At 46.7% G+C, this 23,686-nt stretch overlaps 1 protein-coding gene and 2 long non-coding RNA genes across 4 annotated transcripts in view; 1 reads left to right on the top strand and 2 right to left on the bottom strand.

The window, feature by feature from the left end:
* The window catches only part of LOC113958318, a 54,833-nt gene that overhangs the window by 2,121 nt on the left and 29,026 nt on the right, over nt 1-23,686 (top strand). The window lies entirely within an intron of this gene.
* LOC113958321 lies at nt 518-1,969 on the bottom strand. Its single transcript, XR_003531476.1, has 3 exons — nt 1,741-1,969; nt 962-1,112; nt 518-860 (listed from the first exon to the last, which is right to left on the bottom strand). It is a non-coding gene; the product is annotated as an uncharacterized LOC113958321 (long non-coding RNA).
* Nucleotides 5,142-22,367, bottom strand: LOC113958312 (myosin heavy chain, skeletal muscle, adult-like). The gene is made up of 38 exons (XM_027666468.1): nt 22,146-22,367; nt 21,914-22,057; nt 21,666-21,822; nt 20,374-20,401; nt 20,161-20,275; nt 19,983-20,075; nt 19,790-19,853; nt 19,599-19,697; nt 19,389-19,492; nt 19,151-19,289; nt 18,495-18,613; nt 18,247-18,396; nt 17,731-17,901; nt 17,003-17,312; nt 16,813-16,883; nt 16,056-16,143; nt 14,813-14,930; nt 14,530-14,653; nt 14,308-14,444; nt 13,951-14,206; nt 11,806-12,048; nt 11,411-11,587; nt 11,181-11,326; nt 11,003-11,093; nt 10,526-10,915; nt 10,156-10,282; nt 9,863-9,981; nt 9,087-9,283; nt 8,552-8,735; nt 8,300-8,465; nt 8,019-8,143; nt 7,517-7,825; nt 7,213-7,416; nt 6,799-6,924; nt 6,535-6,705; nt 6,342-6,446; nt 6,123-6,218; nt 5,142-5,416 (listed from the first exon to the last, which is right to left on the bottom strand). The coding sequence occupies exons 1-38, from the start codon at nt 22,350-22,352 to the stop codon at nt 5,264-5,266; spliced, it is 5,823 nt and encodes a 1,940-aa protein (XP_027522269.1). The 5' UTR covers nt 22,353-22,367; the 3' UTR covers nt 5,142-5,263.

The raw sequence follows: 23,686 nt of genomic DNA, 5'->3' as shown, positions 1-23,686 counted from the left end.
CCCACGCATAGCAGATAATCACAAAACAAGAACAGTAAAACTTTAGTTTTTCATTGGTGTTCTACATGTGTTCTAATAAAGTAATATATTTGATTCTTAATAAAGCTGCACTGTAATTCCCTGGAGAATATGTAGGACCAGAATAATCTATCTAAAGATGACTTCAGGCAGAGCACAAGTTGTCTGAAATGATTAGTTTAGACTGAAAATTACAGCAAGTTGTAAGAATCCTAAAAAAAAACCCCTGCAAAATTAAACATTCAGTAAGTGTGCTATGAGTTTAAAATCCCAAGGAATATGATAATTTTCAAGTAAGGCATATAATATATTTAAGGTATTTATAATTTATGGTAGATATTTTAATAATTTTATTTTGTTCAAGATATATTGTCCAAAGTAAAGATGCTGTTTTTCTTATTCACTTAGTTACCAATCCAATCCAGTGAGTTGTTCCTGCTACAGAAACATTCTAGGCCTGCATAACATCCAAACACAAACACAAAACAAAAAAATTCCCTTGAAATATCAAAATAACCTTTTTTTTTATTTTCAGTGTTAATTGTGATGGGTTACAACCTCCACTTCCTTTTCTTCTTAATTCAAGAGCCATAATCCATCTCATCTAATCTTCCCAAAAGCACTTTCTTTCTCTTAATTCAATTTCCTTCTGAAAATCTGAGACAACTGCTCCAGTTTCCTAGAGTTACTTCTAATTCTGATGCCATTTTACGCTGCCGAAGGGCTTGGATGTCCCTGTCCCAAAAGCTCTCATGACCTTCACAAAGTCTGCTGCGTAAGAACCATGTGGGTAATCACAGCAGGTAGTTGTGATAGTCAAGGTGGAGTCAAGAGGGCAGTTCCTGTGGCAGAAATATGGTGGTGGTTACCAAGTGTGGCACTGAATACCCCTGCTCTATAAGGCAACAAAAATCATAGGATAGGGTGCCCACGTATTCTTTACCTGCCATTGTGTGTGTTATCCCAGAATCTATTGCCCCTCGAGACCCAGGTCTCTGTCAGGCTCATGCTGGGACAGCCTCTTACTGTCTCAGTAGCTGCATCATGAAAGAAAAGTCACATTCTGGGCACAGAGTACTCCTTGGAGAAGGGATCTGAAGAACCAACAACATGAAGCACAACTCAATTAAGGCAAGTATCTGTTCTTGGCCTTCCAAAACCCCTCCCTCCTGCAGCAGTGAGTAACTCACTGCCACATGCCAGGGCAGAAGGAGAGGAAAGGCTTTGCCTGGGTCAGTGGGAGGAAGGAGGTGACTGTCAGGCACTGGAGCTGGAGGGCACGTCTGTGCCTGCAACCTCAGCTGCAGAGACACTCCCAGATGGGACTGTGCCTTTTGGGACAAGAACAGCATCTTTGGGAGTGGGTGTCACCCATGCCCTTCCTCACCTGGGGTCTGCACATGCTGCCACGGTGCAACGAGCACTGATTGTATGGGGAGCCTTTGAGCATTAATGCTTAGTGTCAAACAGGAAAATGCCATGGAAGCAAATCCTGTTGTCCCACACTTTCGTTTACATGACAGGTATGCCCCAGGGACACACTGAATGTGCTCCCACTTCAGACTAGCATTCAGCTCTTGGGACTCGCATCCTCTACCCTGAAATCCAACTTAGCCTATGTGCCTGGTCCTCAGCACTTGCTGTTCTCCCCCACTGATCTCCCATTATGTTGCTCTACCCAGTAAGGGAGAGGCAGCCTGGGTTTCAGGTGTATGTGATTACCTGTGTGTTTTGAGGTGCCCTACAGGTGGGAACGGCTTATCTGCACTTAAGGCTGCAAAGGCTTTCTCTGTTGCTCCTGCTGGTCTGAGCCCAGGAGGTGCTTGTCTGCAGCAGCTGGACCTCATCCTAGGAGGAGTGAGGGTGCTCCAGAGCCCTGGGCCTCTCCTCATACCTTCACTGTCAAGGTCCAGCCAGATCACGGGTGCCAAAAGAGGTGCTGCAGTCGCTCTCCTGAGGCTGCTCTGCAGAGTGTGCAGTGGAGGTGGCAGGGCCCTGATGCTGCGTGTTGTCCTTTTGACAGTCACTCCCAAGCAGCTGTGTGATTCCCTTTCTGGGCAGAGAGCCCAGTGCAGATGAGGCCCTGCACACTGACCAGTGTCTGCTTCTGTCACCTCAGGGTGTTTTCTTCCAGCACTGGTGAGCAGAACATTCCCAGATGTTCTTTGGCCCATGCCACCTGACTTTGTTCTGTCCCAGTGGGGAGCAGATGAAACCGGCTGGGTGCTCTGGTTGCCTTTGAACCCCTGTGCTGTGATTTGCTCCCAGTCCGTGGGCCCGGCAGTTGCAGCAGGTTTAAAGCCCCCCGGCTGAGTGAGGCCGAGCGGCTGCTGTGCAGAGGAGCAGCTGCCCAGAGGAGGGTCCCGTGATGGCTCCAGGCTGCCATCCCCTGGCAGTGGGGCCTGGAGCAGAGGGGGAGATCGGGGCCGCCCCGCCGAGCTCCCTGGGACTGACAGGGGCCGGGTGGGGCCGGGAGAGGCTCCCCCGGCTCCCCCCGGCGATAATTCCATCGTCTTTCTGCCAAGGATCCCTGACGGAACTTGTCTGTCTTTCCGTGTCGGGTGACAAGGCCCAGGCTGAGGATAAAGCTGATGGGGCCGAGGCCGTCAGAGCAGCAGCGCCAGGGCTGAGGCGACAGGCACAGTCCGCGCCCAGCTGATGGCCCCGGCCTGGGTGTGCTCTGTCCGGTGGCCCCGGGGCCGGAGCCGGCAGGGACGGGCTTTCCGGAGCTCTGCAGAGGGCCCGGGCAGTCGGGCTGCAGGCGGGGCTGGGTCTCCATGAGCACCGTCTCACGGCCACCAGCCTGGCCAGGGCTCCTCCTTCAGCCCAGATACCGCCGTGGCCTTTGAGGGATCTCTGGGCTTCGACCCTACAGCCTTCGCTCAGCGAGTGCTGGGAAAACACAGCTTGAGCAAAGGGATATGGCCCCTGCAAGCGCTGCCGAACCTGGGAGCAAGCCCTGCCTCTGCCTTCTTCCTTCTTCCTCACCCAGACTGGGACTCCAGGGTGGAGGCTGGAAAATGCTGCATTTTCAGAGCTACAGCCCAGCCCGCCTTTTCCATGGGTAGGTTTACAAGAGGGGGGATGCGCCCCCGACCCCAGTGAGCCCCAGCTGACTGCTGGAAGTACCTGGGCAGCTGTTGTGTTCCCTGTGGGACAGCACGTCCCAGGAGAGAGGGGAGAGCGCCCAGGTGCTGGGTTGGCACAGCACGGGCTCCAAAGGGGCCACTCTGGATTCAGACTCTGAGCAGGGAGAGCACACTCGGGCCGCAGTCTGACATTTAACCTTTCAGCTGGGAATGGAGTTGTGCTGGAGCAAGTCTCCCTGGGGTAAGAATAGCATCTGCTGTCTTGGGACACAGCACAGTTGTCCAGCTCCTCCACGGCAGTACACGGCACTGAGACACAGAAGGCAGCCTACCCTCCCAGGAATGTCTCAGGCACTATTAGTGGAAGTGAATCATGCCCACAGACAGGCACGACCCTGAACAGGAGTCTTAGGAGATCAGGGCTATTTTGGGCCTTTGTCACTGCAGAGGAAAGGAGACACATGATGTCTTCACGTAGCTGCCTGCTTCATTTTCAGCCACATGCGTGAGAGTTGGAGAGATAGCAGAGGGCATGTAACTGTGTGCAAGTGAAAGGGGCAGGAGGCTGGAGGAAGAAACAGTCTAAAGAAGGCTGTGGTAAGTCAGAACACAGTTATAGCCCTTGATGTGAGAGCTGCTTCTTCAGTGACTTGACTGCCTTTTCAGAGGACCGGTGCCCTCTGAGACAACGCTTTTGGACAAGTCATCAAAGAAACTCTCCAGGTGTTCCACTTGCCAGTAGGGCCAGAGCTCACTCCTCTCTTCCCTCTGCCTGGCTTTGCTGGCTGCATTCCTTCATTCTGGTGACACATCCTCAAGCTTCCTTGGTGCAGGCAACGGGAAGCAAAGGATGGTGCAGGGTCTGTAGAGCAGGGTTTCAGAGAGTCTCAGAAGTTAACGCTTGCACCAGCCATTCCAGCTAACAGGAATGTACTCGTGGATGTTGTGTATATTCATATACTCATGGATGTTCTGTGCCATCTAGACTCTACCCAGCCCCCCCTGAAGCTTTGGAGATGCCTGCAGGTGGGACTGCCACCCAAGAGGAGCAGTCAGCTCACAGGTGGGCTTGGGCAGGCTAAGGCCAAGAGGCCCTGCCTGTGGTGGCAGATCAATGCATGCTGTGAGACATTGTCAGAGAGGACTAGTCTGGCCAGGTGTTAGGTGGCTTTCTTAAGGTCTTTGTGATTGAAGGCTGAGGTTTGCCCCTAAACAACTACTCCCATTGTTCTCTGCTGAGATACAGCACTGACAGAAGTTCTACTCACCAATGCTCACAAGGGACAGTAATGGGAGGAAGGAATGAAGGGCTGCACCCATCTGTTTTCTTCTTTTCTCTTGTCTGAGACAGTGCCACGTGCAGCCTGTTGTGCAGGAGGTGCCAAGGCTGACCTCTGAGGTGATCATTGAGGAGGTGTGTTGGTGCATGTGCTGTGCGAGAGGTGGGTACTAAGGGAGAGTCCTTCCAGCACAGGGCCCCAGGCAGGGCTCTGCTGTTTGCCCACTAAGGGGAAACTGGGAGCAGGTGGTGGCAGCAGCTGAGGGAATCCAGGGTAAGGGAGATGGCACAATGTAGAGACGCTGTCAGTATGCAGTGACTAAAATTGTCTCTGTCAAGGGACTGTTGGTCCTTGACGGTGCAGTGCATTGTAACCTCTGATTACTTAGGAGTAGATGTTTAGGGTTTGTGAGTGGCAGCATCAGAAACATGGGCAGGGAAAGGAAAAAGGACAGGGGATCACCATCTCTTGCCTCTCCCATGGGAAGGAACTTGTGCTGAAAGGACAATGGGAGAAGCATTAGGAGCACGTGAAGGCAGGAGCAGGACAAGGAGCTGCTGGAGACAAAAGAGAGCGCAGGCTGGATTTTCAGGAGTCTCCACAGGAATGGCCAGATTCTAAGTTTGCAGGTCCTCAGTCCAACATTTGCATCAGCTCCCCTTTCCTAACCAGGAAAAAGTAAGGAGTCTTCTTCTCCAATGCAGTATCCCGAGTATGGTGAGAAAATCAAACCCAAAGAAGGCACTGGTCATGGTGTGTTTGCAGAGGAATCTACTCTTTATTCACTAGACACTGAGGTGGGTACATTGCAGAAGGAAGTGACAAAGGGTTCACATTTTGTGCAGCCCGCAGGTCACTTTGTACCTCATGACAATCTCACTCTTCCTCTTCTATCCTCCTATGAAACTCCCGACTCTTGGCTCGGAGCTTGTTGACCTGTGACTCTGCAATGTCAGCCCGTTCCTCAGCTTCCTCCAGCTCGTGCTGGATCTTGCGGAACTTGGAGAGGTTGACATTGGAGAGCTGCTCCTGGGAGAGAGAAGGAGTTGGTGGTGAGGAGCCCAGGGCAGGGGTGTCGCTGCTCCTGTGCCTTGGCCTGGGGGAGGGCACAAACTTCCATCTACCACCCACCACAGCTTATCCGTGAGTCTCAGTGAGATCCTTGAGAACTCCTCAGTGCCCCTCTCACAGACCCCCCCTCACTGAGTCCAGAAGTCTTTGTCTGGGCTGGGCTGTTTGCCACCGTGAAAAAGCCACACTCAGCCAATCATAAATTCAGGGGCTGCAGGATTCCCTCAGTTCCTCCCTGAGTGCTGCATGCCCAGAAACAGGCAAAGGGTCCCTGCACAATTTTAAGAGCTGAACGCAAAGTGGCTTGGGAGGATACTTCCAACACCTTCTCTGTCTGCTATCAAAAATTTGAAACTAAGTTATTTTCAAAACTTCTTTATATACTGTACTATCCTTACCATTAATAAGACTCCTTCTTACAGGCTGCTTTGTTGTCCTGATGCAAAAAATGCTGGGTGCATTTGCCCTCTTATTAGTCTTGTTAGTGACTCATTGATTTCGTTCTCCAAGGCGAGGCTGATTTAGGAGCCTTTCAGAGAACTTGAAGAACTCCATTATTGACCAGTGACATCTTCCAACTTTCTTCTATTGGGCCAAGCTTCCTCAGTGGCCAAGCTACCCTCTTGGAAAGTGTTTCTTGCCAAGCACTCAGAGTGATACTTACAGCCTCCTCAGATTGTCTCTTGTAGGATTTCACCTTCATTTGCAGCTTGTCCACCAGATCCTGTAGCCTGAGAATATTCTTCCGGTCTTCCTCAGACTAAAGCAGTTGGCAAACAGGAAAGAGTGTGAATTGTTTCCCCCACTATGGCAGGTAGCAATTCCCCTTGGCAATCAGGTGCAAACACTTTCAGTTTTTGCAGATGCCCACAGGGGCCATTACCTGGTAGGTGAGTTCCTTCACCCTCCTCTCGTACTTGCGCACACCCTTCACGGCTTCAGCGCTGTGCTTCTGCTCAGCATCAACCTCCCCTTCCAGCTCCCGCACCTGCAATGAGAAGCCCGTCCCTGCAGCTTCCCTGGGGGTGTCTCTCCAAGAGACGGGGTCACTCATGCACCAACACAGCCCTACTCACCCTGGCCTCCAGCTTCTGGATTTGCTTCTTGCCTCCCTTCAGGGCCAACTGCTCGGCCTCTTCCAGACGAAGCTGCAGGTCCTTCACCGTCTGGTCCAGGTTCTTCTTCATCCTCTCCAGGTGGGCACTGGTGTCCTGCTCCTTCTTCAGCTCTTCTGCCATCATGGCCGCCTGAGCAGAGCAAAAGGTCAAAGCCCTTGTGGGGCTGGAGACACTTTGGGGAGAATACATCCCCCATCAGCAATGAAAGGAGCCCCGACTCACATCTGTGATGGCCTTCTTGGCCTTCTCTTCAGCATTGCGGGCTTCCTGGATCGTATCCTCCATTTCGCTCTGAATCTGAGAAATGTCTGTCTCCAGCTTCTTCTTGGTGTTGATCAAGCTGGTGTTCTGTGCAACAGGAAGGACATGGCAAGATTTTTATTCTAAGGTCTCCAATAACAAACCTGCTGCCTGAGCCAAGTCTTTCCCATTCCATCGGCAATTGTGAATGTGGAATTCTTTGTACAGTGGTTGTTTACGTAATGCCAGTGGTGGGCTCGGGTGATGGACACCGAACATGCCTTTCCTTGTGGACAGCAGTAGAGAGGCCATTCTGGTACTGCCTGTCCCCTGGTATATTCCAGCTCTCTGGGTTTGTTAAGTGTCAACACAGCTGCCTTTGCTCCCTGCCCTGACCTGGGTATGGAGGAGCTGCACACGTTCAGTGGCATCCAGGAGCTCCTGCTCAGCCACTTTCCTCGACCGCTCCGTCTGCTCCAGGGCTGCCCGTAGCTCCTCAACTTCAGCCTGCAGCAAGTTTGCTCTGCGCTCCACCATGGCCACCTGCTCCTTCAGGTCATCCTGGGTCCTGAGAGCATCGTCCAAATGGATCTGGGTGTCCTGTAAGAGAGACAAGAGGAATTACATGGTGTCAGTGTGCGCTTGAGGGCCAAAAATGTCGAGGATCTCATTTCTCTTTCTGCAGCTTTGCTGAACAGACCTTGAGCACAGCCTGTGTGTTTCGCAGGTTCTTTTGTGTCTCTGCAGCCACACGGTTGGCATGGCTGAGCTGGATCTCCATTTCATTCAGGTCTCCCTCCATCTTCTTCTTCAGCCTCAGGGCTTCATTCCTGCTCCTGATCTCAGCATCCAGGCTGCTCTGCAAGGACTCCACAATTCTGAGGTGGTTTCTCTTCAGCTGGTCAATCTCCTCATCTTTCTCTGCTATCTTCCTGTCAATCTCAGACTTCACCTGGTTGAGCTCCAACTGCAGGCGCAGGATCTTCCCCTCTTCATGTTCCAGAGAGGCCTGGACAAGTGGACACAAACGTGGGGAACACTGTTAAACCTACTGCTTGCTTTCTAGGGAATTAGAGAATATTCCAGGAAATCTCAGCTGGCTGCCCTCCGCAGCCAGAACACAGCAGAAGCAAGGCCTTTTTAGCATTGTTTCTGCCTTGCTCACACATTTAGTGCAGAGAGCAATGATTCTGGCCAGGTACCTCAGCTTCCTCCAGAGCAGCCTGGATTTCAGATTTCTCCTGCTCAATTTGCTTCTTGACTTTCTCCAGCTCATGAATTGCCTTTCCTCCCTCCGCAATCTGCTCCGTGAGGTCGGAAATCTCCTCTGTGGGAACAATGGCTTGCTCAGGCCCAGAGCAGAATGGGAAGGGCCCTGTCCCACCAGGGTGACAGGCATCTTTGCAGAGCTGCAGGCACAGACCCCGCAGCAATGCTCAGGTGGTGAGAAAGCCCATCCCGGAGCAGAGGGCCAGGGACTTACGCTGCAAGTTCTTGTTCTCCCGCTTCATTGTTTCCAGGTGGTCCAAGGACTCCTCATAGGCATTCTTCATCTTAAACAGCTCCGTGCTGAGGGAGCGAGACTCCTTCTGGGAGGCCTCCAGCTCAGCCTGCGTTTCCTCATACTTCTGCTTCCATTCTGCCAGGATCTGAAGAGAAACGGGGCGTGCGTTGGGATGTGGCCATCCCGGGGGGAGGCTCTGCCCAGGAGTCCCAGGGCTGAAGCCCAAAAGACCTTGTCAAAGTTCTTCTGCTTCTTGTCCAGAGCAGCACAGGCAGCATTGGATCGCTCCACATCAATCATCAAGTCCTCCACTTCATTCTGCAGCCTCTGCTTTGTCTTTTCCAGGGAGGCACATTTGGCATTGACAGCTTCAACGTGTTCCTCTGCATCCTGCAGGCGCTGTGCCAGCTTCTTCCTGGGAGGAGATAAGCACAGTGGCAGCTTAGAGCTTAGAAGGGAGTCAGTTCTGCACTGCCATGAGAGGGCAGCTGGCCACTTTGGGGGTTTTGAGCTGAGCACTTTTCACAGATCCTAAAGGATCTATCCTTTCTGTGTGCATTAGGCCTGTCTTTGCACTTCTAGCCCTAAAGCCTATGCTTTCCCTTCCAATATACACTTTTTTTCTCCTCCCCTCTATCTGCTTTGCACACAAAGACAGTATATCCCTGCCTTCATCCTAACCCTGTCTCAGCCCGCTCAGAGACTCCCATTTCCCTTGACCGCTCTCAGTCTTCTGCAGTCATTTCTCATCCCATTCCCCACGTACTTGGCCTCCTCGAGCTCCTCCGTGCGCTGAATCGCGTCCGTCTCGTATTTGGTTCTCCACTGGGCCACTTCGCTGTTGGCCTTGGACAGGGCGCGCTGCAGCTCCCCCTTGGCTTCCTGCTCCTCCTCATATTGTTCCCGGAGCAAGTCACAGTCGTGGCGAGCGGACTGCAGGGCGTGGGCCAGGGCGTTCTTGGCCTTGGGAGACAATTGGATGAGGACAATTAATTTCCTGTGAGACAGCAGAATGTTAACTTTACGAAAGTGGTTGAAGAGTCTTTCCATCTGACATTTAAAGTCAGCCCAAGGGAAAATGGCATATTGATTTCACCTTTAGAGAACTTTCTTATCTCTTCATTCATCAGAATATAGAAAGTATTCTCAGGAGAGATGATGGATAAATTCTAAATAAATTCCTGTAAATCAGGAAATTGTTGAATCCCTTTAAATATACTCTAAATTTTCAGCTTTGAAAAGTAGACTAAGATGCACAATTTATTTTTAGATATATCTCAATCATTTTTATATGCCATTATAAATCTGAATAGAGACCTAAAAATTTTTTTCTCTGTCTTAGTATTCAAATTGGAGAGGATGTCTTCCTCAATTTCCCTTCCCACACTAGAGATTAAGGTGGCAAAATTGTCCATCTTGTTTGATAGCTCAAAAATTAAACTGATATGGCTAACATTCTCATTTTATGTGAGAATAGGAAATATCCCTAAAGAAAACAGAACCTCAGTCCAAAGTCAACCCCCTTACTAGAAGTACATTTACCTTTATTTCTTCCTCTAAATGTCTCTTTAGCTCCTCAATCTGTTGAGTGAATGCCTGTTTGCCTCTGGATAGCTGAGATATCAAACCATCTTTTTCTTCCACTTGGCGTGAATATTCACCTAAGAAAGTTTACAGACAGATTGCAATTTAAAATCAATACTAAGTCAATGTGTCTTTTAAGCACTGTATAACAGATCACAGAGACTAGATCAATTTGAGGAAAGCTTCATTCCTTTTTTTGTCAACATTAATTACAGGTTGTCCCATTCCAGAGGCATGTGGGGGTATGTTACCTGCTTCTGTCTGCAGACGAGCTCTTTGAGCATTGAGGTCATTGATCATGCGCTGATGCTCTTCTTCCTTTGTCTTAATCTCACTCAGTTGGTCTTCCAGGGTGCGGCACATCTTCTCCAGATTTGCCTGTGGAGGTCACAGAGAATGAAAGAAGATTAGGATCTAGACGCCTTCTTATTCAGAAGAGCGGGACTCTAAGCAGAAAAACATGAACAGACTTGCACGGTCTGGACTGTTGCTTGATGTTAGAAGGTAAGAAACACAGCTCCATAGAGAGACAGGGAGTTAGATGGTAACCAGGCTGTAATTTGAAAGGATGTATTTCAATGGAATTAATTTTCAAGTGGTTTACAGTCCATTTTTCCATACCTTGGCTTTGGAGACAGACTCCATGTTACTGGCCAAGTCATCAATCTCCATCTTGAGCTCACTCTTCTCCTTCTCCAGCTTCTGCTTGACGCGCTGCAGGTTGTCGATCTGCTCCCCCAGCTCAGCTGTGCTGTCCGCGTGCTTCTTGCGCAGGGCGGCAGCCGTGGCTTCGTGCTGCAGCGTGGCCTCTTCGAGGTCCCGGCGCATCTTCTGGAATTCTGCCTCCCGCTTCTTGTTCATCTCCACCTGAGCTGCCGTCGCCCCTCCTGCTTCTTCCAGGCGCTCGCTGATCTCCTCCAGCTCCCTGGACAGGTCAGCCCGATGCTTCTCTGCTTTAGCGCGAGAGGTTCGCTCGGCCTCGATTTCCTCCTCCAGTTCCTCAATACGGGCCTGGAGAACACGAGGGACCCTTCACACCCGTGCCCTCCTCCTCCCTGAGCCGAGCCTGGGGTAGGCAGGGGAAGGGTAGACACTTGCCTGCAGCTCCTTGATCTTCTTCTGTAGTTGCATGCCCAGAAGTTGTTCGTCCTCGATTTTGCTCTGGATCTGGCTGATTTCAAAGTCTTTCCTTTGGGCAAAGCAAAGTGGGTTACAGCTCAAAGGAAAAAGACAAGAGCTGCAGCCCAGCACTGAGGTGCCCCAGGGCCACACTTACTTCTTCAGTTTCTCATCCAGCTGCTGCTTATCATTCTCCAGATCCATGATGCTGTCCTGGGCCAGCTTCAGGTCTCCTTCCAGTTTCCTCTTGGCTCTCTCCAGATCCATGCGCAGTTTCTTCTCTTGCTCCAGGGACCCTTCCAGCTACACAGAACAAGGCCATCAGTGCTCCACCAGCCAGCTCAAACTCCATACCTGTCTGTTCCTGCTGTGTGTCCGTGGGCTTACATCGTCCACTTGCTGCTCCAGCTTGGTCTTGGCTTTGGTCAGTGTATTGACTTTGTCCTCCTCTGCCTGCAGGTCATCCAGGGTCTGCTGATGGGCCTCTTGGAGGGCTTTCTTCTCTTTTGTCAGCTTGGCGATGGTCTCGTCCAGGGCTGCCATCTCCTCTGTGAGGTTTTTTACCTACAAATATGAGCAATTATCAAAATTCAATTGAAAACTTGCTTGGTGATTCAGGGGAATTCTCCCTCTGCTGTGCTTAGCCACAAGTTGCGCTTTTCTTTTCACTGCTTTGGTCAGGCCCAGCTCATGTGCTTGAAAGCCAACACGTCCTTAGGTTGCTCCTTTGCTCCTAGAAACAATGATTTTTTGACCCTTTAATGTGACTCCTGTGTGTGTACCTTGTTTTCTGTTGCGTGCTTTTCCTTCTCCACCTTGGCCAGTGTTAGCTCAAGGTCATCAATATCTTTCTTCAGCTCTGAACATTCATCCTCCAGTTTTCTCTTCTTGGCTGTCAGCTCAGCATTGATTTCCTCCTCATCCTCAGCCCTTTCAGTCACTTCCTTAATTTTGGCTTCCAGCTGGATTTTGGTTTTGATGAGCTGGTCACACCTTTCCTCAGCATCAGCCAGGCTATCTGCCTCCTGTGGGGGAGACACAGATTTTCTTGATTTATTTTCTGAACTCTTCTGTGTAAGTAAGTGTGTATGTTGAAGCAACTTTAATCTTGTTGATCGTTTTGGGGTTGGTTTTGATGTTGTTTTGTTTGTTTGTTTGTTTGTGTGTTTGGTTTTGTTGGTTTGTTTGTTTGTTTCCCTGGGATGCATTATACAGCTTTTGAGGTGAAACAATATTGATTTCTAAACTATTTTCTCTCTCCTAAAAGTGTCTCAGAGTTTTGGTAGGTGTGAGAATTTCTCATGTACCTAGAGGAGAGGGCACTTGGAGACATTTTTGTTCATAAACACTGCATTAAATATCTATCCTTTGGCAACGGAATCCTTCTGAACCTGTTATGAAGTTGGGAATAAAGAGTCTGATAGTCTCAACAGCGATTAAAGAGAAATAAGAATCCTCTCTCTATAAATGCTATTGCTTAGGCAAGTGGGGTAAATCAGGTGTGTCCCTTCCATGCTGTATTTGGGGTGGCATGTGCTGGTTTCAGCTGATCAGTTCCTTGTCTTACTCTTTGATGGGCTTTTTTTATCATGAATTTGTTTTTTCCCAAAGGAATTTGAAAGGAACATATCTTAAGATATCCAAGAAAGTCCAATGGGATATTTATTCTTCTTATACTAAGGAAAACAGGTAACGTAGGGGTGCCCATTTTCTATGGAAATATTCAAATAACTGTAATTAATACAGTGTTCTATTTTTAGTTGGCATATTAGGTTATTTATAGGGTAGATTTAGATGACTTTTTAAAGTGATATTTAAGTATATTTTTGCTTATATTTTTAAGCAATATTCTATTTTTGTGAAGTCCTGTGTGTCTACAAGGTTCATGGAACTGTGATGGCAAAATTATTAATATTGAGATTGAGAGGTCTGGCCATGAAGTTCTTTACTTAGAGAATATTTCTTTCAACTGAAAGTTAAATTGTCCATGATTGTTTCCAATTCCCCATATAGATGAAGATAAAAGTGGGTGTACCATTCCTATAAGCTCCACCATGAACCAGTCTCTCCATATAGTCATGTTATTTACTGTTTGTTTCCTTTGAATTGCTGTAGTTAACAAGCTACTTAAGTAGAACATCCCTCCAAATACTTATCTTTGTTAACGTTGAGAGGGTTGGTTTTCCTCACCACTTTTTTTTTTCTGATACAGTGTGTGAATTGGGTCTTTGCAACCAGTTGGCAGAGAAAAGGGAGCTCAGGGGGCGATATGTCTGAATGTTGGGGAACTGATACAAATATTATGCAAAAATGGCTTTTAGTGCAAAGGAGCATTCTTTAAATAAAGGTAACTTCTTAGCTAGAATTCTCAATCTTAAATATTAATAATTTTACTACCACAGGATGTAGTTTATACTGGAACTACAATATGAAATCCAGACTAGAAATGCAAAAAAGCCCTGCAATGTTAAAACCCCCAAGAACTTCTGCTTCATTATAGATTTCATACCATTTAAGTCTAAAACATAGAGAGTGCCACTTTGAACTCCAGTTTGCATTTATACTCCAAAATTAATTCATAGTTCTCCATCCTGGTAAGATGGAGATCCTTCCTGCAGCATTCACCTGCTCAGAGGGAACTGGGGGTGTATTCTGCCCTGAGTATGTCATGTTTATGAGCTACGTCTGCCTCTTTCCTCTGAAGGCAAGAGTACTGACTCCCAGTTTCTCCCTGTTTCTTTGCCCTGGCTGTCAGTGCTCATCACACCACTGCCAGATGTTTATTTCCTCACCTTCACATACATATGACAGATAATTCCCCAAATATATGACTTTTGGTCTTCTACAGTTTGACCTTCTGTTCACAAAGAGCAGTCTGAATGTACATATCCATTTTCTAGATGATAAATTATTGTTTATAAACTCACAGCTTGCACTTGGAGCTGCAGGTCATTTTTCTCCTGAAGCAAAGAAACCATTTTCTCCTCCAGCTCCTTACGCTTTGCCTCAGACTTTGCTAGCTCTTCTTTGGTTTTCTCAAACTCTTGTTTCATGTTGGCCATCTCCTTCTCAGACTCTGCACTCCTCAGCAAGGGCTTGATCTTGAAGAACAGCTTCATCCAGGGCCAGTGTTTGACATTCATGAATGCACGAATGTTGTACTGGATGCAGAAGATGGACTCTCTGGAGCATAATTCAAGTGTACAATGAGTATTTTCAGTTTGAAAATTGTCAACACTTTCCTCCAACCACAGTGAGTTTAACTGAAGACGAGGATTGTGTACCTTCTCTCCACCATTCTCTGGTACTCCACCCTCATCAGGAAGCCTCTGCATCTGGCCTGTGTGCGAGTGATGAGCTGTGCCAGCTTCTCATCCCTCATCTCCTCCAGGAGCCCCAGCAGCCCAGCTTTGAAGAACACCTTAGAGAGGGAATGTTGCAGCACATCACTGTCAGGCCGGGCAAAGCACAGGTACGGAGTGAGTGAGGGAATGGGGGGTTTGTACCTTGGTGTGTCCAAATTTGTACTGGGTGTGGTCCACATCGATTGAGCCAAGGAGCTTCTCAGAAGCCTTCTTGCTGTCGATGAACTGTCCCTCTGGGATGGCACTGGCATTAAGCACCTTGTATCTGTGAAAAGAGGAAGAGAAGGTTATTTTTTCCCAACCAACACACAGGAGCCACTAAACCCTGCCAGCTCATATATAGCTATTTTTGACAACAAACCGAATGGACCTGTGAATGGACCAACAACACTTTTAATGATGCTGAGAAGTGCAGTGCTCTTACCTCTGTTTGAAGTCAGCATAGAGGACTCTGCTGGGGAACCCTTTCCTGCAGATCCTGATCCCTTCCAACACACCATTACAGCGCAGCTGGTGCAGCACCAGCTCGTGCTCCATGGCACCTGAGCAAGGCAGAGCAGAGCACAAAGGAGTGGCACAGATTCCAGTGTGGAGGGGAATCACAGAATATGCCAAATTGGAAGGAACCCTCAAGGATTATTGAGTCCAACCCTTAGCCCTGTGCAGGCCCATCCCCAAGAGTCACACCCTGTGTCCCAGAGGATCAGCCAAACACTCCTGGAGCTCTGACAGCCTTGGGGCTGTGCCCACTGCCCTGGGGAGCCTGGGCAGTGCCCAACCACCCTCTGGGAGAAGAACCTTTTCCTGAGATCCAACCTAACCCTACCCTGACACAGCTCCAGGCCATTCCCTGGCTGCTGTCCCTGGTCACCCCAGAGCAAAGCTCAGTCCCTGCCCCTCCTCTGCCCCTGCCCAGGAAGGTGGAACTGCAGTGAGGTCTCCCCTCAGTCTCCTCTTCTCCAGCTGAACACACCAAGTGCCCTCAGTGTCCTCACACGTCTTCAAAACAAGGCCCTTCCCCATCCTCATTGCCTCCTTTGAACACTCTTCAATGGCTTCTGATCTTCCTTCCATTGTGTCCCCCCAAACTGCCCCAATGTTGAGGTGAGGCCACCCCAGGGCAGAGCAGAGCGGGACAATCCCCTCCCTGGCCCAGCCGGCCATGCTGGGCCTGATGCCTCCAGGGTTGCCCCACCTGGCTGCCAGGGCACTGCTGACTCAGGGCCAACTGGCACCCACCAGGACCCCCAGGGCCCTTTCCCAGCACTGCTTTCCAGCATCTCATTCCCCAGTCTGTCCATTCATCCTAGGGTCAGAATCCGGCACTTCCCCTTGTTCCCAGCCCTCTGATCTGTCCCTGCCTTTAAGGGACTCAACAGTTCCTCCCACTTTTGGGTCATCTGCAAATGTGCTGAGTATCCCTTCTAGTCCTGTGTCATTCATGAAGATGTTGGAGAGCACAGGGCCCAAGATGGAGTCCTCTGGAACCCCAATAGTGACAGGTCACCAGTCTGATGTTACCCCAGTCCCTGTCACCCTCTGTGCTCGACCCATGAGCCAGTTGCTCCTCAACCACACGATGTGTTTATCCAGCTGTGGGCTGGACAGTTTGTCCAGAAGGAATGGATGTATCAGAGCAAACTCTCTTCCTACTTGAGCCATCTTACCAGGTGTTTTAGTCTCATTTGGAATGATGCAGCGCACAAAATGGGGGTGAGTGCTCCGGAGGTTGGTCATCAGCTTGTTTAAGTTCTCCTAGAGGAAGCAGGTAGCAATGTGAGTTTCCTGTGTCCAATGTTTGAGGCATCAAGCCCAGGTAATGGCTTCACCATGTCTCGAGCTAGGTTTCAGAACACTTAGATAAAGCCAGAGAAACCAAATATTTCTTCTATTTGAAGATACTGAACACCATTTTTAAAGACTGAAATACTTTTGTGTTGTTATTGGGCCAGTGAAAATAAATATAAATTTCACACATTCACAAAGAGTAATTGACTTCTAGATTTCTCACATTCTGCCTTCAAAAGTCAGGCTATTTAAGTTTTTTAAAATGGGGGTTTATTCCAATAAGATAAATATCCTCTTGGAAATTACTTTCAATTCCTCAACAGAAATGCAGGAATACTCATATTATGGTCATAGTCTGACCCAAAGACATAAAAATAAAAGATCTCAATGAGAGCTGCTCAAAAAAAAAAAAAAAGGGAAATACACGCAGATTATTAGATTTTCATGATTTTAAAGACTGAATGCTTATTTTTGGACATGACAAATTAGCAATATTAAAATTGATCCTGGAAAACCTGATGTGGAATTTCTAAAGACATTTAGCACTATTATAGTAATGTAAAATAGTCCTTTCAAATTTAATATTAGCTCACCCCCTTCCTTCCCATTTCAGAGGTAACAGGTGCAGTACTGTACCCGGAAAAGAGCTGAGACAGTCTGGAAAGAAGAACCCTTTTTCTTGCCACCCTTCTTTCCACCACCAGCCTCTGCAAATTAAAGGGAAAAAATTAAATTGAACACAAACCAATTTTAAATGTTTAGTATTTATGGCTTCAATTGTGTCAACATTGTCCCACGCTAAAAATACAATTTTCACTGAACTGACCTGCATCTGCTCCACCATAGTTGGCAAAGAGTAAGGCCAAGGTCTTGACAGATGATTTCTGGTACAGCCCAATGACAGTTTCATTCAGGGGGTCCTTGTTCTTCTCCAGCCACCCAGTGATGTTGTAGTCCACTGTGCCAGCGTAGTGCACCAGGGAGAAGTGGGCCTCAGCCTTGCCTTTGCCAGGTTTGGGCTTCTGGAAGTTGTTGGACTTGCCCAGGTGCTGGTCATAGAGCTTGTTCTTGAAAGAGGTGTCAGTTGCCTTGGGGAACATGCACTCCTCTTCCAGGATGGAAAAGATGCCCATTGGCTGGGAGAGATTATAATAGGTATGAGGGAGAAACAGATTTTGGTTGGAAAGTTGCTAGAGCCAGAAAAGAAAGCTGTCCCCACACATTTCATGACAATAAGTCAGAGAAAATTAACCAAGGTTCAACTTTTTTCAGTGTTTCTGTTTCATTTGAAGTGATGGAAATACTGTCCTCTCCATAAAACCTACTTACTGATAGGTGCCTATAGAACATGACTGCCTTTTATATTACTTCTTTTTATAATCTAGCAGTGAATTCTCTCACCAAAAGTCCTGATATCTGAGTATGATCTCTAAAAACACTTCCACCCTGTTGCCACAGGGTATGTACTTGAAGAAGCCAAAATATTCTCATGTGCTTCTTAATTGCATCTCTTGGCAAATATAGAAGATCCAACTTATTCAACACAAAGCATACCTTCTCAATGAGCTCAATACAGGCAGCCAGGTCCATCCCAAAGTCAATGAATGTCCATTCAATTCCCTCCTTCTTGTACTCCTCCTGCTCCAGCACAAACATGTGGTGGTTGAAGAACTGTTGCAGTTTCTCATTGGTGAAATTGATGCACAACTGCTCAAAGCTGTTGAACTGCCAGATATAAAAAGACATACAATGCTTTCAAGGATCAGCAATAATAGCAAGGTGTTTTCTTGTACAATCCTAATTCACCAGGGTTGATACTATAAATACAAGTCATCTTCCTGTGTAGTTTTCCTGTGGTATATTTCTAGGATAGGCTTTGTATTTAAAAAAGAGAGGTTTCAAATTCAGAGCAATTGAAAGATTAGTTTTCAATCTTTTTTTTTTTCAGGATTAAAAATGGTGATTCCAACAAGCCCTACAAATAAATGTAGGAACATACTCCCTTCTATTAAAGGTCTCAAAAGTTTCAATTGGTTTTCAATGGAAATGCTAAAAAACTGTGTTCTTTACATCAAAGATCTCGAAGCCAGCAATGTCCAGCACACCAATGAAGTACTGCCTGGGCTGCTTCGTGTCCAGCTGTTGGTTGATGCGAACAACCATCCACAGGAACATCTTCTCAAACATAGCCTTTGCCAGGGCACCCACTGAATTGTTCACCTAAAGCAGAGGAGACAGGACCAGAGTTCCCTCCCGGGGTCACAGAAGAATGCTCATGTACTCCCTCAAGCCATGCATTGTCAACCTCCAGATTTTACCTGTGTCACGTTTTGACCTTTGGTCACATACTCATTCCCAACCTTGACTCGGGGATAACACAAGGCCTTCAGAAATTCAGCTGAGTTAAGGCCCGTCAGGTAGGCAGCCTTATCAGCCACTAGAGATGGGGAAGGGAAGAGAAAAGTATTTCATGGATGGTGTTCATATTTTAGGAATGGAAGAGCATTTATCTGATCCCATACAGAAAGCTTGGGAAGAAATGTGAATTGTGCAAGCTAATGATGGCCTTCTTTGAAAGCAAGAAAAGGTATGGCTTAGATAGGAGTAGCTTGAACCTGGAATTTCCCAGAAGAATCCCAAAAGCCTCTAGTAATGCATGAGGTGAGCATGCGGTGCCACGTGGATTTCTGGGTAGCAAAGCTTAGGGGAGTTATTTCACCAAGAATACAATTGGACATCATGGTTTATAATGGTTGAAGGGTTTCGAGAAAGACAATCACTGGACAGAATAATGGAACTTCCCATGGCTGAGAAAACACCTCTACATTGAGATGGACTATATACACAAAGATGGGTTTCTCAGTGTTGTATGTGGAGACTCAGCCCAGCAGAGGTCTGTCTTTGGAGGCTTAACATATCACCTCTGGAGACAGACAAGTGCTTTAAACAAATCAGTCACTGAATCTGCTGATACCTTCTGTGCCATCAGGCTCTGCCTGCTCCTCTCGTTGTTTCTGCTTGAACTTCAGGTTCCCATAGTGCATGACAGCCCCTGTCAGCTTGTAGATAGCTGTTTTCTCATCAGGAGTAAAGCCTAGGATGTCAATGGCACTCTGCAGTAAAAAGCATGAATTCGAATGCATGTCCTTAGTGGGTCAGCAATGTCACCCTCGAGATATGCACAGTAGAGACCTTTTTGCTGTGTTACTCACATCTGTTGCCATCAGCTCCTCCTGGTCATCAATGCTGGGAACAGTGACCTCCCCTTGACTCACATAGTGGAAATCATAAGGGTTGGTGGTGATGAGGAGCATGTCTGAAAGCAGGAAGAGGCAAGGCACAGGCTTAGTTTTGCCAAGCAAGTGACAGAGGGAACTGTTGCTCAGGGTTCATCCTCAAGAAGCTATAATGCTCCTTCCTACCAATTAGCTCTGGCTTCTTGTTGGACATGATCTGATAAAAGATGTGGTAGCTTCTTTCTGCCTTGAGCTGGAAAGTGACTCTGGATTTCTCCAGCAGATCTGCCCAGGAAGGTAGAAAGAGTTAGGTACAGCAATGCACATGGAGGTGGGAATTTGGGAAGGGATTGGACCAGTCCAAGAGAGTCTCTTACAAGTTTCAATATCAGCAGAAGCCAGTTTGCCTGTGGGCCCAAAGTGGATTCTGATGAATTTGCCCTGTTAAGGAGAAGCAACAGCATTTGAATCTGGATGGTTTCTTCTGACATGTCTTTTACATGGAGACCTGCTCAGGCATCACTTGTCCTGCCATGAGAGGGAGAGATTTTGTCCAAGTCACCAACTCACAAAGCGTGAGGAGTTGTCGTTCCTCACGGTCTTGGCGTTTCCAAAGGCCTCCAGCAGTGGGTTGGCGCTGATGATTTGATCCTCAAGCGTTCCCTGCAGAGGGAAAATTACTCATGGGCTGTGTTGAGTTGACAGGGTAATGACAGCCCAAGTGTCCAGTCTGTTCTTCCTGACTCACCTGCATTTTGCCTGATGTCTGCTCCTCCTTCTTCTTGTCCCCGCTGGCTGCAATTGTTGCAAAGTACTGGATGACACGCTTTGTGTTCACAGTCTTCCCGGCACCAGATTCTCCGCTGTCAGAGTAAGGAGAGAAGCAGAGAGCGTGTGGTCAGGCAGGAGGGGCTCTGGCCCTGGGCAGCCCCTCAGGGACCCGAGCAGGGGATGTACGTACGTGATCAGGATGGACTGGTTCTCCCGATCTGGGGAAGAGACAGAGATAAGAAACCTTTTCCTAGTATTTATGAATAACAAAATATTTGAGAACCAGGAGAAAAATAAGAACTGAAGCTTCCAGAGAATCCAGGAACAGAAAAAGTAAAAAGACCTGGGAATTCTAGTGGGTACTTTTGATGCTCCCAGCACTACTTCATCTATTAGCAACTGATTCAGTAAAGACATCACTTCAGAGAAGCTTTTGTAGTCCTATGCCTTTCCTAACATTGTCTTTTCATCAAGCCACTTATCTCTTATTAGCCAAGTAAATGTAATGAAAATATAGAGGTCATACTTTGATAGTATGTAAGTTGTCCTTAACCTAAAAGTTTCCTGAATAATCTTACGGAAATTTTGAGGCATCATTAGTGACAGAAACATATGACTAAGCTCTTTTACTCTTTTTCACCTCTTCTTTATAATCTCTATAAATACAGAAATTTTTCAGTCTTGAGATCATCCACCAATAACATTTATTTCCGATTTTTCTATTCTGAATGTATTTCCCAATTTCTAGGAAAAGAAGTTCTAAATTCCCACACCTTTGATTTCAATGCACATATAGAGAAGAGAAAACAAGAAGTGGAAGGAAGAGGAAAGAGCAGAAAGAAATTTTTGAAGTCATTCAGTTTAAATGCTAAAAGCTTTATTTTTTTCCTTGACATCATTTTCTGAGGTTTACTTTTCACTATTGGAGTTGATTTTTAGTTAAAGTCACAAATCAGTGTAGGATTTCCAGACATCGTTAAAGGCTGTATGTACTTTAGACATCTTTTACATAATGCAAGCCATTTGCATAATAATCAAGCCAGGCTTATGTACCTGTTCAAGGCAGAGATACTCTGTTTTACTTGTTAGCAATGATGCTTGAAAATTTAAATTGACTTAATGCACTTCATTTATAGGGACCATGTCATTTAGCTGTACTCTGTAGTCTCTGAAACTAATTTAGTGGTTAAGATACATAAATCTATTCATATATGTAAGATTCCATTACAGTCAGTAAAGTCTATATCACAAAATAGGTGGGTTTTCCATTGAATTTAGTCCATCTACATTATGTCCAAGTCTTTAGTGATTCTAATGGGAATACAGACACTCAGCTCACACAGACCATTAAAGGTCAGTGCATTAATCTTCCATTAATTTCACACACACAGTTTTTTTTAAGTATCTTTTTAGAGAATGCCCTACATTTCTCTCTACAGAGAGATGATTGCAAGAGCAGCTCAAAGGAAATCAAGCACTCACCAGTCAGCATGAACTGATAGGCGTTGTCAGAGATGGAGAAGATGTGTGGAGGGGCCTCCTGGCGCTTCTTGCCTCGGTAGGCCAACACCACCTCCGGGTTGTACACGGGCAGCCACTTGTAGGGGTTGACAGTGACACAGAAGAGACCCGAGTAGGTCTGCGAGGAAGGGACACAGCACGTTGGCTTCCCCTGGGCCTGGCAGAGCAGTTCCTCCAGCTGCCCAAAGGAAGCTGCTGCTGCCACTTACGTAGATCATCCAGGCTGCGTAACGCTCTTTGAGGTTGTACAGCACAGCGGGTTCGTGGAGGTGGGTCATCATGGCCATGTCCTCGATTTTGTCATACTTGGGAGGGTTCATGGAGAAGATTTGATCTTCCTTCACGGTCAGGGTCTGCCAAGGAAACAAAAGATGCACATATGTCAACTGAAAACTCAGCATATGAATCAAATGTTGTCCTTCCGGTTTGTTTTTCACTCACCTCTCCCCCTTCAGTCTTGACAGTGACTTTCCCTGATTCCCTGCTCTGAATTGTCCCTTTCACAAAGGATTCCTTTGCATGTACCACAAAGACGGATGTCTTGGCATCGAAAGGCTTGTTCTGGGCTGCAATTCTCTCCTTCTCTGACTTCCGGAGGTAAGGAGCTGCCTCCCCAAAAACAGCCATCTCAGCATCTCCAGAGGCCATGGCTGCACTCTATTGAAAGCTTGTCAGCAGAGACGTCTGGGGGAGAAAAAGAGTTGTAGATCACTAAGAAAAATGATATAATCTAGATCAGTGAGAAAGCTCCTTGCTCTTTAGCTAATAAATTGCTAACTAATCTGCAAGGTAAGCTCTTAAGAAGAAACCAATTAAATGCACTTCGACTTGAAGTTAAAAACATCTTAGTCTGACCCTAGAGTAAGATTTAGTCTTCTATAACATGTAGGTTTTGTAACAATAAATAGAACATCTTCTGAATATTGAGAGCAGTTTGGTAACTCACCTTGATGAATTCTGACCAGATTAAAGTTTTCCACATAAAAGAATCTACAGCCAGAGAAAATCCCTCTCTGATCTGGTCCTTAATTAGAGTCTTCAGGAGAGTACTTTCTTGCTAAAAGAATTACCTTTTGTGTTAAAAATGAAAAATTACTTCACTTTTTAGTTCCCTCCTATTTTCAATTATCTAGCCTAAGCAAATTCAGCAGAAATATAATAGGATTTATGAAGAGAACTTATGCAGCTGTTTAAAAGCCCTTTCCTGTAGATTAGGAATGGATTACTCAGTGTGTTACCTTTGGAAAAGTCCTGGAATCTGGCCAACCCTGTAAAACAGGAATGGTGGTTGTTTCTTGTTGCTGAACAGAATTCTAAAGAATAACTGTAGATTAAAAATACAGACATGCACTGAAATTACATTGAAAATTTTTGTTCACATGGGCACTCCCTCATGGAAATGGTTGCCAAAGGGAGGGGAAATGGAACAGAATTTTTTAAGGATATTTTCCTCTTTCTTCAAGCTCACAAAATGCATGCACTTACCTTGAAGCCCTCTGTGGAGACAGACTAGATGTGTCTCTGGAGATTTTATAGCATCTTGTCTGCAGATGCTCTAGATGGTCCCCCTTTTTTCGGTCAAAACATTTCTGGCAAACCTTTTTTGGCAAAGCATTGTCTGGCAAACTAAGGGCATAATTGTGCCTTGATTTGAATGATATAATTAGAACATTTTTATATCTTACTGACTACGTGAATACATCTATAAATAATTTGTCAAGAGTGTTAAGGAGAGAATCTGGACTACTCACGGCACTTAGAGAACTTGCATGGTTCTATTGCTGCCTTTCTCAGTGATTTGCTCCTTGACCCGTGGTAGCTTCCTTGGCATGTTTTTCAGTCATGTAATGGTGATGAGAACATCTGTGATGCTTTAGAAACACATGCATTGAGAGGAACAGGGAAAGTATGTGAAAACTCAGCAAATAATTGGTGTTAGGAGGCACTTTTCAGTGGTATTTTCTAAAAAGCAGGAAGTAAAA

Source organism: Corapipo altera, unplaced genomic scaffold, assembly GCF_003945725.1.
Source record: "Corapipo altera isolate COAL_440 unplaced genomic scaffold, ASM394572v1 103, whole genome shotgun sequence".
Taxonomy (NCBI): Eukaryota; Metazoa; Chordata; class Aves; order Passeriformes; family Pipridae; genus Corapipo; species Corapipo altera.
This window is presented reverse-complemented; position numbering and strand designations above follow the sequence as displayed.

Coding starts and splice junctions, on each gene's coding strand:
- LOC113958312 (XM_027666468.1), bottom strand. CDS start 22,352: ATGGCCTCTGGAGATGCTGAGATGGCTGTTTTTGGGGAGGCAGCTCCT. Junction 12,049..13,950: donor TGCAGCTCCAAGTGCAAGCT/GTGAGTTTATAA, acceptor TCTCCCCCACAG/GAGGCAGATAGCCTGGCTGA. Junction 8,736..9,086: donor GAGGAGCTCGAGGAGGCCAA/GTACGTGGGGAA, acceptor ATCTCCTCCCAG/GAAGAAGCTGGCACAGCGCC.